Below are 15,211 nucleotides of genomic sequence, written 5' to 3' on the forward strand. Positions count from 1 at the left end.
ATAAGACTAACCATCAGACTAATCACTCACACTTTGGCTGAACCATATGGTGGGCTTCACAGAAAAGTCTGAAAAAAGGTGTACCTTGAATTTAAATATTCACAAAATGCATTCGAGTCCATTTTTAATAACTTTTATATTCCATAATTTCTATCACTAAAAAAGATACCTTTAAACATTAGCAAACCATAAATATAAAGTGAATTAAATCCAACCTTTGATCCACAGAGGTATTGAGGTTGTGCATTAGGCTGCTTATCTCTCTGAAACTCCTGAGAAAACGGTAGCACGGTCCGAACAAATCTATAAAAAACAAAATAAGAATTCATTAATTACATTTAGGTTAGCAGGTGTGCTCCTAATGCACCTTACCCTGTATAATACCTCTTTTGCTTACGTATAAAATCAAAGCCAGACTGGTGGCCTTCCGGCCCAGGTTGAAACTGGGGAAGCACATAGCCTGCACTGCCCAAAAACCGTAACGCAATTCTCCATCACTTACTGGGACCCTGCTCTTCCAGTGGTGTGCAGTGTCTCAAAATATTTCTCACCTCTACTCAAGCCCAGACCAGCAAAAAGAGAAGCAACTAACAAGGCAGCAGTAGCCTCTCACAGAGAGTGAGGAAGTTCCTTATGCCTCCAAAATCAAGTCCTTCAGAATGGACTACATCTTCAAAGAAGAACATGACATTTCTATTCAATGTTTCAGAGCTTATTCCCCACCAAACAAACTCACAGCAGGAGAAATATTTTAGGTTAACACCTTTAAAAAAAAAAAAAAAAACAAAAAAACAAACATCTACTCCAATTCTGATTCTGCTTAACTTTACTAAACTGAGCAAAATTACCGGTGCCTGTGTTAACGGGTCGGGTGGATATTTTTTTAACTCAATAAAAACAATTTCTTGGTAAATGGTGCAAAGCTGTCTATAGCCGGGCAAGAGGGAAAACAGCGACTTACGAAGCATACATCGAACGCTTGTAGCAGACCAGGCTGTTCGGAGTGACAGCTGAGTAAAATAAATGCATCTAGGAAAAAGGTTCAGGAAAGGAAGGCTGCGGTCCATTATAATATCCTAAGATACAATTGTATCTTGATGTGTTTTTGTTTAAAGTATGTTTGAATTTAATCAGCACACAAAATAAATGCTTCCTTAGAAATTTTTCCTAGAAAGAACACAGAAATTCTATTTTTAATACATCCATTTTCTAGCTGAAAACAAAACCAGCCATGCTAATCAAAAATTGTTTCACCCAAACATGTATAAATTGCACCACATTGATTGCAATTGTTTCCACTGTGCTTTATTTCTGAATAATCTGAATCATTCTTGTGAGTATCTAACACTTCAGAACAAAGTTTTCTGTATTTTTTTAACCTGATCAAAAATAGGTATACCCACAGTTTCAGCTATTTGTTCATATGTATTTTAGCCCTATCTTTTCAAAAGTAGTTGTATTTGCTGAAGTGCAGAAAGGGCTTGCATTTAGAGCTTTTGAGGGAAAAAAAAAGATCATTTATATGTATTATTTTTGATACTCTCTCTCTCTCTCTATATATATATATATATATATACATAATTTAAATCTCCTTACATTTACGTTTCCTCAGTTTACAAGTTACCCCCCTTCTCTCTCATTTACATAGTAACTGAAAGTTTCCTCTTGAGATTACTTGAATCTGTTCTTAAACTATTCTTAAGGACTTGCAACAAGCACCCATTTTACACTTTCTTGGGTGAAAGATGCTGAGGGAGGAAGAAAGGTTAACAAAAGGAAGAGATACAGTCACCTGCTAGCTTACAAAGGGGCTCCAGGTAAGACTGAGGATACAACAGGCTAAAGAGAGTGCATCGTTCTAGGAAGTACGCGACTAATCCAAATATATAATTCAGATAAATATTAGAGATTTCTTCCCTCAGAACTAAGGACTATATAGGAACCTTCACAGTTCAGCATCAGCTGCTATTCTTCAAACTTTTTCAATGCGTGTGTGTGTGTGTTTTCTTTTTGACATCATGCCAGTTGGCTTCCTCTTGCTCCTCCTCTGAGAAACAGAAACATCCTTCTGAAGGAGCGAAGCTGTTTGAATACTAGTGCTAAAGCTAGGCAAATTTTTACTTTCCCTCAGATACTGCTGGATGCAGGTTTCGGCATACTCCAAGATAATCAGTGCTTTTCATTTTTAATCAGTGTTGATGATCTCACAGTAATTTATCCATTTTAATCAACGCAGGTTGTAATCAAAGTAGATTAAGCAGATGAAAAGCTGGCTGGCTTACCAAAGCTTTGCAACAGTGATTGCTAAAGGACAACATGAGTCCCAAAGCAAGTATTTTAGGGATTAAATCATTTTATATCGGTGTTTCTGTGATAGTTCACAGAGCTAGGAGTTCCTAGTGAACACTTTACAAACGAACCTAAACAATTCTATGATTTTAAATGCCATAATCTATTTAAGAAAAGAAGGAGAAAAGTGAAAGAGACCACTTCAGTCAATTAGCCTGCTGCCTTGCTGCTGCAGGCACCAGATCAGGCAGATAATCTCATTCATAAACGTTCTGAGCTTCATCCCAGAAGTAGTAAAATATCATAATCTTCCCTCCCTGCTCATACGGGAAGCGTCCCTCTGCACTTCCCTCTCTAACTTCAACTTCCAGCCTGCTCAAATTAGTTTGTCCTGTCTACCAGACCTAAGGGTAGCCCTACACTGCCTCTCTTAACGAATACTAGATCTAACTCACCCTTCTTGAGCATGAACGCCGAGATAGAACGGGAGGCTACAGACTGTGTGAGGAAACAGCAGATGAAACAGAAGAAAGAGTAACAGGTATCTGCCACTCCATTGCCATCACCTCTCCTTTTGGCAGAAAGACTTTTTGTTGGTTGGTTGGTTGGTTGGTTGTTTTTTTTCAGGTGGGGGAAGGTAGTTGATGACAGTCCCCCCTACTTTGCATAAGCCTATATCCCTGCACCATTTGTCTCTTCGTAGCAGAAGCTAGGTAGTTTTCACTGCCAGTGCTGTTCTTCAGGTTTGCTCCAGCAGTGTCTGAAAGGGCTGAGAATTTTTCTGAACTTGGACTATCAGACTCTATACAAGATAAGAAGACACAGCTGTTCGCTTCTGAAAACCAGACTCCAAAGCAGTAAAAGAGAGATAGTTTGCAAAAGGAAGCAGGGAGAGGCAGGCAGGCTGAAAAATAGAAAGCTGGTCTTCCTGTTCATTCTGTGACAAATCTGTATCCTCAGAAGACACGTCGTACTGCATTTGGAAGAGTGTTATACACGTGAATTTTTAGAAGAGAATACAGATTTGGATAATGTGTTGAGAGGAGATGGAGCTACAAGTCTGACTACTGTCTCTGGAAGCTTGTATCATTTGTGTCAAGAAAGCACAGAAATTCCTCAATCCAAATAAATGTCTAGGCTGTCTCACACTTGCTCCACTGTTAGCCCTCAACACAAAACAAGCTATCATGGAAGGAAAAGACCAGCTTAGAATTCATAATGAAAGTAAAGCAGAAAAAGGAACACTACAGACAGTGGAAAAGGAAGAAAGAATAAAAATCTGGAAGTTGTCCTTGTGTCGTCTGAATACTCTGGACAGCTGTAGTCCTCCTAATGCCACAAAGATACAGGGGAAAGAAAAAAGTACAGACACAGGCATAAACATGACAAAGATTCCTGGTGTGGAAAGACCTTTGGCTTGGAAAGACCTGCAACTGAGGGCCAAGACGAGAGAGGGCTCTTAAAAATCCCAAGCAGCACAGAAAAGACAAGTGGGAAATGCCTGTCAATGAGGGGAAAAAAATACCTGTAAAGGGCCAGAAATGCACTAACGTGCCACCATTTTTGTTTTACAGAAACACCTCATTGTTGTTAGAGGCCAGTACATTTCCTGGGAGAAAAATCACCACAAGCCTCCCTTGTTTTCATACTCGGCCTCTGCACGGCTGATGCTGGCGCCAGGGCACCGGACTAGAGAGGGCTTTGACCTCACCTGCAGTTCACGTGCTCCTGCCATGACCCAAAAGTTCGTTTGCTTTTGTGATCGACAACAGGTGGATTAGAAACACCCTTGGACTGCACTGCTAATGCCCATCTGCAGCGCAGAGGTCCCCTCGCTCACCTCCCCATTCCTGCTCCACCAACTGTTGCACCCAAGTCTGGACACAGCTGTGCAGCTGGCCAGCACTAATGAGACTAAATTTAAGAAAACTGGCAAATGCAATTATTAAGTTGCTGAATCTTTTAACAGAAGCCTCACTGTTTAATCTCAGTACATGATCAGATATAAAAAAGCTCCTAAATCCCAAGTAATTAAACATGCAATGTGTTTCAATACTACTGCGTGAATAGCCTTAGCCTTTGAACCAAACTTGCAGGGCTTCTAAACACTTGAACTCTTTTACAGATGTTTGAAATCATCCTGTTCACACATTCTTGGAAAAAGAGCTTCAAAAGGTAATGAATACAACTTAATCTGTCCAAAACACTACCTTTAAAAGAAGAACCCATACGCCTGGTCAAATTAATAGAAAGCAAGCCACAGGTATTACACATTTCCTGGCAGCTCTACCTCCAACCAACCCCTCACCACCCAGTATCCTCTCGGCTTTTCATCATGCTTATTTCTCTTTCTTCCAGACTTCAGTTGTTACTTTTCTTCCCTTGTTTACAGGTAGCTTTCATACAAGACAATACCTATCAAGAGTCAAGAATTAAACTAGCAGGTCTCACAGAGCTCCTCACTGCCTACTCCTGTATTTGCACGCAACCACCTGTACAGCTGAACGCAGCGAGAACTCAGCAATTGAAAGTTCACGCTAACAGCAAAGCAGCAACAGACATAATGAACATCCTTAAGAATTACAAAAGGGCTAGAAACTCCCTGCTCCCTCTCCCAGCAAAAATATCAGTGGGCACCATAGAGCATGTGCATCACACTCATTAATTCTCTCCACACTGCTGTTTTTGACTGAAACTAAAGGAGTTCCATGATGAAGTTGGACACATGGTACATGTACTGACTGAAATCTGGCTCCTTTTATCATGTCTTAGATTAAGTATCCTGAATTAATTACCCAACAAGCTTGAGGATCAGTCTAACTCAATTCGTGCATACAGTTTTCAAACAGACAAGAGTCCTACAGGATCCTGCTAGTGCCCTTTGGTGTTCCATGTTCGCTTCCCAAGTGCTGTGGTCCGCAGTAAGGCAGTCCTTGCAGCCAGGATGAACACAGACTGAATTGCTACAGGAGCTATTGAATGTCTTTCATTAAAGACGACAGGTGAAGGATCAGCATTTCGTCAGTATTTTCTTTCGATATTATGCTTATATGATTCTTAATACAGTGCATTGGCTATTCCAATACTGCTCTCCAGATACATGAACTGCACAGTAGCTTCCTTGGAAATACATTCAGCTCTCCTGCGCAAACAGATTCATGTAACAGAAGTTACTCGGCTAAAGCTTAACCACAAAAAAAACCCAACATTTTTTTTTTTCTCCAGACAGAATCTTGGATCTAAAATGTAACATAACCATCACGGAACATGTCAGACAGGGAAAGCTCTCCAAGGAGACAGTGAAAGATGAGAACAGGCTTCCTCCTCTTCTTGCAGCTCAATATTCAATATCACTTTACTGTCACCTCATTGTGCTTCAACCAAAACCTGAGTAAAGGCTAAAAGCAGCATGAATCCTAAAACCAGCACACAAGCAGGAAACCCAGAAATGCAAAGTCCCAAGCACTGTGCCTTCCACTTATTCAAACTTTAGATCCCACCATCCTCTCTATTGCCTCTATTCACTCTCCTCACAGGCTGCAACTGTAGTTGCAGAGAACACTGCACTTTTCCCTTTTCCAGTAAACAATCCTTTCCTTCACATTAACGCAGAATCAGGAATACAATTTCATTTCCATCATCTCACAGTTGAGGTTCCTGTTTACCAAAATATCTTCCTGATGCGCACTTTGCAGTATTTTTGGACACACTTTATTTTTCAGCATATCATAGCTCAGTCATTAAAATGTCAGAATTCGGATGCTGCGGTAACATTTTACTTCTATTGTGGACAAATAACAGGCTTTCAGACATTTGTCAGTACTTAGTAAAATGACTCATGCTGCTTCATTTCAAGTAAAGCATTAGAAGTGGAAAACACTAAATGAATGGAGATAGACTTGTCAGCATTTATGAGGAAAGAAGCTGCAGGAGAGTGGTAGAACTACTGCTGCAAAGAAAAGGCTGCCACGCTAACCTGTTAGTGGATCCATTGTAGCAGTAGTTTGGAAGAAAATCATAGTTGAGTTCCCAAAAGACATGAAGAGTGATTCTTCCGTACGGGGCTGACACATTGTGATTGGCTTCTCTGAACATGGCATCAAAGCTGTCCAAGGTCATATATCTACTCAGAAGCTTATGAGTCATTTTGTTTATCTCTATCAAGCCATCCAGCTCCTATAAAAAACAAGAGGAAAGAAAGTGAGCAGTGCATTTAATGAAGTGGTGAAACTCAACAAAGTACATAAATAACCTTGACTGAATAGAAGACTGTGAAGAAGTCAAAATGAACAATTGACTGTGTCCCCGTCTCTTACTTTAAGAAGAGCTAGAAACAATCAGTTCTTTGGGGATTGTTTTGTAAGTATCTCCCACCAAAACCCTTTGAGACTTTAAGGGTATACATTAAAATTGGTCCACACTGCAGACGGGTCTCAACCACCGATCTGTGCCAGCTCCTTCTTCCAGCGAGTGAAAGTTAAAACTCCAACATTTAAATGGCATCAGACATAGGCCAAGAAGCACCTTCTGCATTTCCTACTTTACGAGCTATCACAAAGTAATTTCTGCTCAGTAGGGCACCTGGTAAACTAACTTTTGTAGTAGTGCTGGTAGGGATAACATCACATTTATTTAGCTTGGAAAACAGCAGAACTTACTGATTAGTTAAGCTATTAGTATCAGTTTCTCACTGAGGAAATTAAGCAGTTTTCAGCAGAAATTGTTTTGCATAAAACAAACCAAAAAAGAAGAGAAAAAGGAGCATGGTGGAGGGACAACACCTTAGCCCTGCCACTTTCTAACTCAAGAAAGAGTGAGAACCTGTGACCTAAGAAACAGATAATCAACAGTTTCTGTTCACTCAGCCACGAAGAAAATCCTGCACATAACAAAGGAAAACTACATTTCAGTAATTCAAAGTTTATAACACCAAGCACTGAAAAGTCAAGAGGCTCTATGGCCTCAGTATCTGATTTATCTTCAGTAAAGAACGAAATTAAATCAAGGTAGTTAACTACATGACAAAATCTCACTGGTAAAAAACTTATTATGGGAAGAGCGGTGGTAAGCTTCCTTGTATAACTTTTAATTTATTTTTCATTCCAGCACAACTGAATATTTCTGATATTTTTCTTGTTGACCATATATTTACTTGTCAAATTCATGCCATCCGGAAATAAAATTTGATTTTTAGCATTTTTATCAGAAAACTAACTCAAAAAGACACTTCAGTACTGCACAGATGCTCTTCTTCCACAGGCACAAGTCAGATCTCATTCCTCCGTGAAAAAAAAAAAAAAAAAAATACTTTTGTCAAGCTACAAAACCAAGTTGCATGGGCAAATAAACTCAATTTGATTCTACCAGGGACCCTCTGTTGCAGCAGGTTTATCTTTTTTTCTGGGCAAGGAAAGAACAAGATTCTCAGTCTCAACAGGACTGGGACTTGCACAGTCCCATGTAGGGCAGCATACTCCACAGTACTGCATCAAGCCAGGCCAAGGCACTGTTAGAACAGACATGCGGGTTAAGGCATGGGGAGAAAAAAAAATCATAGCACATCAGAATTAATAAAACCCACAATACACTACAATGGCAACAGAGGATTTGCCAGTATAATGTATGATGTAGGTAGAGGTGACTAAAAGAACGCCTTCTGCGAGACTAAGCTGCTTCTCTGGTAAGAGGTTTTGTCAATCTGGACTTACTAAACAAGACAAACAGTTTTCACACTTACAGAAAAATTAAAACAAAGCATCAGAGGGAAAAATTTTGTTACTTTTCTAATAAGACTGCTTAAATTATTTCCCACTCATATATACTTATCTAAGTTTTAGCATAAAACAAGCTTGCCTGTCAGTCATTCAGCCTCTTCTCCTTTCAGGAGTGACTGTACAACTATTTTCTGAGAGAATACTTAGAGGACTTCTAGCAAGGCTGGAGAAAACTTTTTTGCTTCTGCCATTAAAAAACAAATACAGATTTATAATGGGGAAAATAATTAAAAAAAAAAAAAAAAAAGGCTAGATGTCTATCATTCTCAATGCAAATAAAAGAAATAAAAATTAAAATAATTTAAAATAAACCAAAACAAAACTACCATCTAGACCCCAACTGTAGTGTTAGTGCTCTGGCAAAACTGCAACATAACACTCACCACAATGGAAGTCAAATCCTCACTTTCAAATCGACCAATTGCCAGTTCCATTGACCTGTACATGGCTGCTGAAATTCGCTGAGTGATCAGTCGGTTCAGGTCTATTGACCTACCAAGAAGCTAAAGAAAAAAATACCATGAAGTTTTGAACTGAAATTTGAATTGAGACAAACTGTACAAGAACTATGAGACTCCACAGATTAACAGACTCTCACATGGGGAACTTGCATTCCAAACATGCAGAAACAAAGCAGATGGACAAAATTTATAAATTCAGGAACAAATGAGGTACTACAATTTACATCCCAGTTCTCACAAAAAGAAGTAACATCACATGTTGCATTTACATCTAAGTATTTCTATCAGCATTTTATGCTTCCATGACATTGTGCCAACAACATATTGAAAACTGGTGTAAGACGGTTTTAGGAAGACAACACTACCCCACATGACATTCTTATTTGGCTTGTGTTTGCTGAACTGCAACAGACATTTGCATTAAACCAGGATCTTTTAATTTTTTTTTCTTGACTTTACTCCTTCGTGGGACAAAAAGCTAATCTCAAATGTCAGTTATGCCGCTTAGATGACAGAACACAAAGCACAGAGTTTTATATACCTACATAAATCAGCGCCATTGGAAAACTGCCAAGCCACTCAGATACAACAGAGTACGAGTTAACTCACTTGGACGTGTCTCTGTTTCAGCAGTGTCTCATAGCGGTTGGACGGCAGCAACTGAATGCTTGCTCCCTGATTCTTGCATTCTGAACGTAATCGTTTGTCCAGAAGTAGGCTATTAAGAAAGAAAGAAAACACTTAAAGTATATTAGGCAGCAAAGCAGAGCAGGAATGCATGAATAAAAGTTCTCACTACTGGAATAGCTACCCGCCAGCCATTGCTTTGTAGTATGCAAATATCTGGTCTGCCAGCTTGTAGACAAATTGGTCAAAACATAGGTTTACCTTGAGGGGAAAAAAAAAAAAAAAAAAATTGTGTTTAGAGAGACTTAAAATTAAAAGAGGGGAGCTTATCTAAGACCTCTCCCTGTTTATCATTGTTAAGAAAGTTCATGCATCCAAATTTCCCAGCACGAGAGAAGATGACATTCAATTTTCAGCATTCGCGTGAGGCATTTTGCACAGGTCTACAGGTTTCCTCACAACCCATCACCCAACCAGTTACCCATCTTCTCATCTTTCTTCTCACTTTGTTTATTATCTCCAACTGTTCTGAACCTCTTATAATAGGCCTTGGCCTTTAGTATCATTTTCACTTTCAGGTACAGACTATTTTACTCCAGTAGGTAAGGTAACTTTACCTCTGCCTCAATCTCATCATAGAGGAACTGCTTCTTAAATTTAGTAAGTGCATAATGAGCACTGTCATTATAAAGGTCCAAAGAATACAGAACATACCTGAATGAAAAAGAAGGGGAAAAAAAAAAAAGAAGTTACATGTCTATAGAAATGATGATTTTTTAGGATGGGTACAGTCAGGACATTGTAAGCCCGTCAATATTACAATCTACATGTGGTTTTTTTGTTTGAGTTTCTACATAAAGTGTCACAATTTCTCCTTTAAGAAAGTCTTCTGCTAGTTCAAGAAATTGTATAGATAAGTTTGCAGTCTGAAACTTGCTTTCTAGATATAGCTTTCCATCAAAATAGAACTACACCTTTACCACTATACATTATATTTGACATCTTTGAGGAGTAGGTAAGAAGAACTCACTCGGGGAACAACATAGTTGGCAGATGCAATTATACAAAAGGTTTCATATTTCAATTATTCACTTCAAAAAGAAAATTCTGAGAATCTGGAAACTGGCAAACATAAGCGGAAAACTTTATAAAAGTTTAGACTACCTTCTCAGTGACTGCTTGATAAAACCAATTAAAGCAGTAACATTATAATAAGGAATGGCAATCATTAAAAATAATCATTCAACGGAAGAGCACAAGTGGGTCTTACTCCATCATTGATGCCTCTTTGGTCTCCAAAATATGGTCCGTCAGAATCCAAGGCATGGACATCTCAATAGGAAACTGGATTCTTCTGCCCATGGTCAGCTCCAAGAAGAACTCCCTGAACCACAGCTGGGACAGATCACAGCATTGCTGCAAGGTTTCTTTCAGAATAAATACAGAAGAATTACACTTCTTACAGAAATACATCAGGAACAATACAACTGTGATTCTGATGATGCAATGTGAAACAGAAAAAGCAGGTGTGAGTCACTAGAGCTATAACATAGGCCAAATATCTAAACCAAATTCAAAAAGTAAAGCCCACGTCTTTTTCAAAGAGTTTGCCCCCCACGTTGGCCCTCAAATCGGTGCCTTACTACAGCAAAAAGCGCAGAAGTGGACCAGACTAGCAGTTAAACAGAAAAACTGTGTAAAGGGAGATTTCTGCTTTGAACTTGGAAAACAGCTGGTGAAGGAGACAAAATTGTACCGGATCCACCAGTACCATCTCTCCCTCTGGAGGACTGAATCGCTCCCCACGTTCCTGTGGATTAGATGGGCAGGAGGTGACAGACACACACGTGAAGGAGGGATTAAAACACAAAGTTTCTAAGGCTGCTGTCAAGGGTGTGGGGGTGTGCTTCCCACCTCTCCGGAAAACACTCGGCACAAGCCTTCTTTTGCAGAAGGCTTGAGAAGCAAAACGGGAATGAACTTTTTACATTAAGATCTTCTGAAGACCTTTTGCAGTGCTGGTCCCCAGTGGCATTACGACTGACATTAACAGGCTCCCCCCTTCCTCTGAGGGTAAAGGAGTCCGGTAGCAAAACAAAAATGAAAGACAACACAGCATGGTGATGACAAAGACTAGATACATTCAATGTCAGTAGGTGAATTCTTTAGGACAGCATGTTTCCGATTACAATTAACCGAATAGTAAGAGCAGTGAAATGACATCAAATTTACCACAACAGAGAATTTGTTCCCTCTGTACTTAAAACAAAAAAAATCCCCCAAAACACAAAAACTACTTCCTTTTAAAAATTTCAATGTGTATAGGCTTATCTGTCCCTTGTTTATATAAATACATACATAAAAAAAAATAGAAATGGAAGGTAACAATATGAAATTTGACGCATTATAAACAAATGTATAACAAGTCAAAATAAAAATCCCACCACAATACTGAATATCACGCCTCAGAAAAAGTTTGGACAGACCAAGGCTTTTGATAGATAAACCAAAGTTAAGTCAACTTAGGCAATCGGAAACATTTTCCAGGTCGTGTTAGAGGTGTTAGGACATGCTAAGCTGGACACTGATCATCTACATATCTTACCACTGAAATTTATCAAATGAGTGTAGAAGAAAGACTCGCGATGGAATTTTTCTATGTCCAATATGGTGGGCCCCTCAAGGCTACTTCTCAAGGTTTTCTTGGAACCACTTTTGTCAGCAATGAGGGACTCTAACATAGTTCTCACCATGTAAAGCTGTATCATTAAAGGAAACAATTATGGTGGAAAGGGGGGGGAAAAAAGGAAAATACACATGGTACATTAGTTGAGCAACACCGAGAATTACTGTCAGTAAGCGACTGCTCCACTTCAAATTGAAAACTGGCACTGTGTGGGTAAAAGCCTTTCAGGCGAGAGGAACAGATGCAACGCTAGCCTACGCACCAGCACAAACACCTACCCGTGCCAAAGGGACCTCCACGGACACTTAGCAGCAGACCATTTGCAGTGGAACAGTTCACATCACCACAAAAAGTAAAAAGTAATAAGTAATGTCTTACCACCAAAGTTTAAAAGAGGCGGATAGATGTAGGACTGCCTCAGAAACTTGTGTGTCACATGCAATAGCTTTTCCAGTCCCAGAGACTTGAGCTGCTTCAGCAGCTCAGCAGAGTTTAAGGACTCTGTCATAGTGCGAACCATGTAGAGCTAAAAACCAACAGACAGGGGCAGGCAGGGGAGAGAGAATCCGTTAATAACAACACACGGGTAAATAAGGAAGGGGAAACAGGAGCAGAGAAAACGCGTTAGTTTGTTAAAAATGAAAAGCAGCACAGTAAGCATGCAGAGGAGGACATACAGAAAGGCTTCTTTGTTCCGAATAATCACTGCAACCCGGTGCTCCCTCAAGCAAAGGGAAAAGTTCCCATTCGCTTCAGAGGCTGCTCAGAGAGCCATTAGCCTCTCGAATGATCTTGCAAGGATTTCAGTGTGTTACCAATTCACACGTAGCCATTTTGGAACTGCGTGAAACTGAGAAAAACTTATCAAAAAAACAACATATTTGACCTCCCTTCCTCCTGTCAGCCAAGACAGACAAGTGTGCCAGCCCAAGAGCGGGAAAAGCAGACAGAACCAGGTACGCTAAACAGCCTGCTGCAGCCAGTGAGACAAAGCCCCTAAACATACCAAGCACAGCGAGAAGCACACTGGTGGTGATATTTAATTTCCCTCCCCACCTCCCAGAAAATTAGAAATCAAAACAGTTCTTTCCAATTCCCAAACCAAAATCTTCATTAAACCCATTTTACCACAATTGAAGCAACCTTTTATTACCCAGGGTTATTTTCCATACATGCGCTCTTCCCCACAGATTTTAGGCATTAAAATACTGTCTTTACCAACCACAGTTGCCTTCAATTTTTCACCCAAAGTGCTCAGTACCTCATTTTCTCAGATGAGCTATGAATATCAGACCATACACTCTCCAAACAAATCCACAAAGAAAATAGACAGTCATATGGAGGTAACAAGAAGGGGCATCTAGGTATGGCATCTCAGTGACTACCACAGAAAACACACTTGAAATACCTCTTGTTTTAGCAGCAGCAGCAGATTAAATAGATTTTAGGGAGCAGTTTTATCATTCATTACTGAACAGTAAGAGAGATCTTGTCAGAAGTTAAATACTCTCCCATATTTTACGGGCAATTGTCTATATTTTAAAACTACATAGATGTCTATCGAATAATGGGATTTAACCAAAGAAATCCACCAGCCATACCAGAGATGGGAGTCAGTCAATAAATAATTCAAATGGTTCAAAAATATTTAAAAAAACATTAGGAGCTCAATGAGAAAATATTCCTTCCCAGGAAGTCAAATTAAAGAGATTGAACACTTGGAAAAATTACGCATCAGAGTAGGAAGTGGCAGGAACCTTGGACAGAGCATTTTGGTTAAGTATATATAATTTTGTAAAAATAAATCCAATCAGAGTAGATATTTAGCATTAAAAAAAATAACCAATCCAAAACTGCGATTTTTAAGTAGTTCAGGCCAGAGAGAAAACATTTCATGCAATAATTTTTGACAGATATCACAACCACCAGACAGGAAAATACCTGAGTGCTGGAGGGTCCCACTGCACGCCTCGGGACTTTGATGTCAAACCCACTTTTGGGGTCCTTCTCTCCCCTTAGGGCTGGGTCATTGAACGGCTCGTGACCCGCTTCCCAGTCACAGACTGTCTTTCGGATGGCCTGCAAAACACTGAACACAAATCACACTACTTCAGACTGGCACGCCTTCAAGTGCACCGACAAGAACATTTTACTTTTTTTAAACGCTCTTCCACAGGCACAGAAACTTGGCCGCAGCTTTTGGGAGCTCACGGTAACTCAGAGCAACTGCAAACAATTTCACCAACAACTTCAAGAATGCCACATTCAGGAAACAATTGCCCCACGCTGTTAGCAAAAAAGATAGTCCAGAGCCCTTCTCCTCTGTCAGAAGAAAGCTGACCTCAAACTGGTTAACTAGAATTCACCTCTGGGATCATTAGCAAGCGCATCAAGACATTTTGTTCTCCTAAACCACAAAAAGCAGATTATTCAATCAAACCAAAGATGATGATAACCAAACCAAAGATAGACAATTCTGGCTTGAAATAAAAAGAAGCAGCAGACTTCCTGTTTTCAGCAGAACTCCAGAATTCAGCCAGAATTTATACAAACAGCTTCATACTTCTAACTCCAAATACTGAACTTGACTTCAGATGCTTGTCAGAAATACTGCCAGCCATGTCCTGTGGCATGCTGCATGATCAAGCAAATGTCTCCTCCCAAATCCGAGCGGGTATGAAAGTAATACTTATTTCATGAAAGTCCCTGGGAAAAAAAGACTCTTCCTGCAAACATGACAATTTGGAGTAATTTGTTTATTTTCAGCTTATGACAGTATTTTTGTGGCAGTCAGAGCATTTAGCGATAGCCTAATTAGTCAAAGACTTTCACCTCTAGGAGCTTTGTAATGAACCATGGGAGTAAACACACGTGGTAAACAGGTCAAGATTAAAAGCAAACAATTAGGGACAAAAACATAAAGTCGGGGAAAGGCAGCAATCAGTGTGGGCACTTCGAAGACAAGTGTAAGGCTAATAAGCCAAAAGCAGCAGAAGCTGAGAAAGAAGGCAAGATGCTAAGAGGGCAGAGAGAAGACTATGGGGTGGGATGTAAACATGAGACACAAGGAGAGGAACCACTGGAATCATAAGGACGGTGGAGAGTAACAGCTTTCTTCAACATAAAAATACTAGTCTTGCTTTCAATATTACAGTACTTACCTTCCCTTAAAATAAAAATAAACTACATGGAACACAAGACTTCCTGCAGTAGTCCTAAGTGGCTCAAGACAGCCTGGATTTTTACCATAGTCCATGTTGGCAGCCATTCGTTTCTGACTTGAGACCTCTTCAACTTCCAATACATATTCAACCAAGCTAACTTTGAAAACCAGACAGACTAGTAGGGGATTACAGGCTTGAAGAGGCAAAATT

The 15,211-nt window shown here is 39.7% G+C and overlaps 1 protein-coding gene across 6 annotated transcripts in view; it reads right to left on the reverse strand.

Annotated features, from left to right (window-relative positions):
* CYFIP1 (cytoplasmic FMR1 interacting protein 1) overlaps positions 1-15,211 on the reverse strand; it is a 79,059-nt gene that overhangs the window by 31,060 nt on the left and 32,788 nt on the right. For 5 of the 6 annotated variants that reach the window (XM_032982472.2, XM_032982468.2, XM_042788947.1 and 2 more), the window contains 9 exons: positions 13,779-13,926; positions 11,757-11,910; positions 10,422-10,578; positions 9,769-9,865; positions 9,336-9,412; positions 9,134-9,242; positions 8,447-8,566; positions 6,266-6,465; positions 216-303 (listed from right to left, as the gene is read on the reverse strand). In XM_032982472.2, coding sequence (XP_032838363.1) covers positions 216-303; positions 6,266-6,465; positions 8,447-8,566; positions 9,134-9,242; positions 9,336-9,412; positions 9,769-9,865; positions 10,422-10,578; positions 11,757-11,910; positions 13,779-13,926 — 1,150 coding nt within the window. Of the gene's footprint in view, positions 1-215; positions 304-6,265; positions 6,466-8,446; positions 8,567-9,133; positions 9,243-9,335; positions 9,413-9,768; positions 9,866-10,421; positions 10,579-11,756; positions 11,911-12,215; positions 12,364-13,778; positions 13,927-15,211 lie in introns of all 6 variants that reach the window. The other variant, XM_042788948.1, reaches the window with a different exon arrangement.

The sequence above is a fragment of the Tyto alba genome, unplaced genomic scaffold (assembly GCF_018691265.1).
Source record: "Tyto alba isolate M040663 unplaced genomic scaffold, T.alba_DEE_v4.0 Super-Scaffold_14, whole genome shotgun sequence".
NCBI lineage: Eukaryota > Metazoa > Chordata > Aves > Strigiformes > Tytonidae > Tyto > Tyto alba.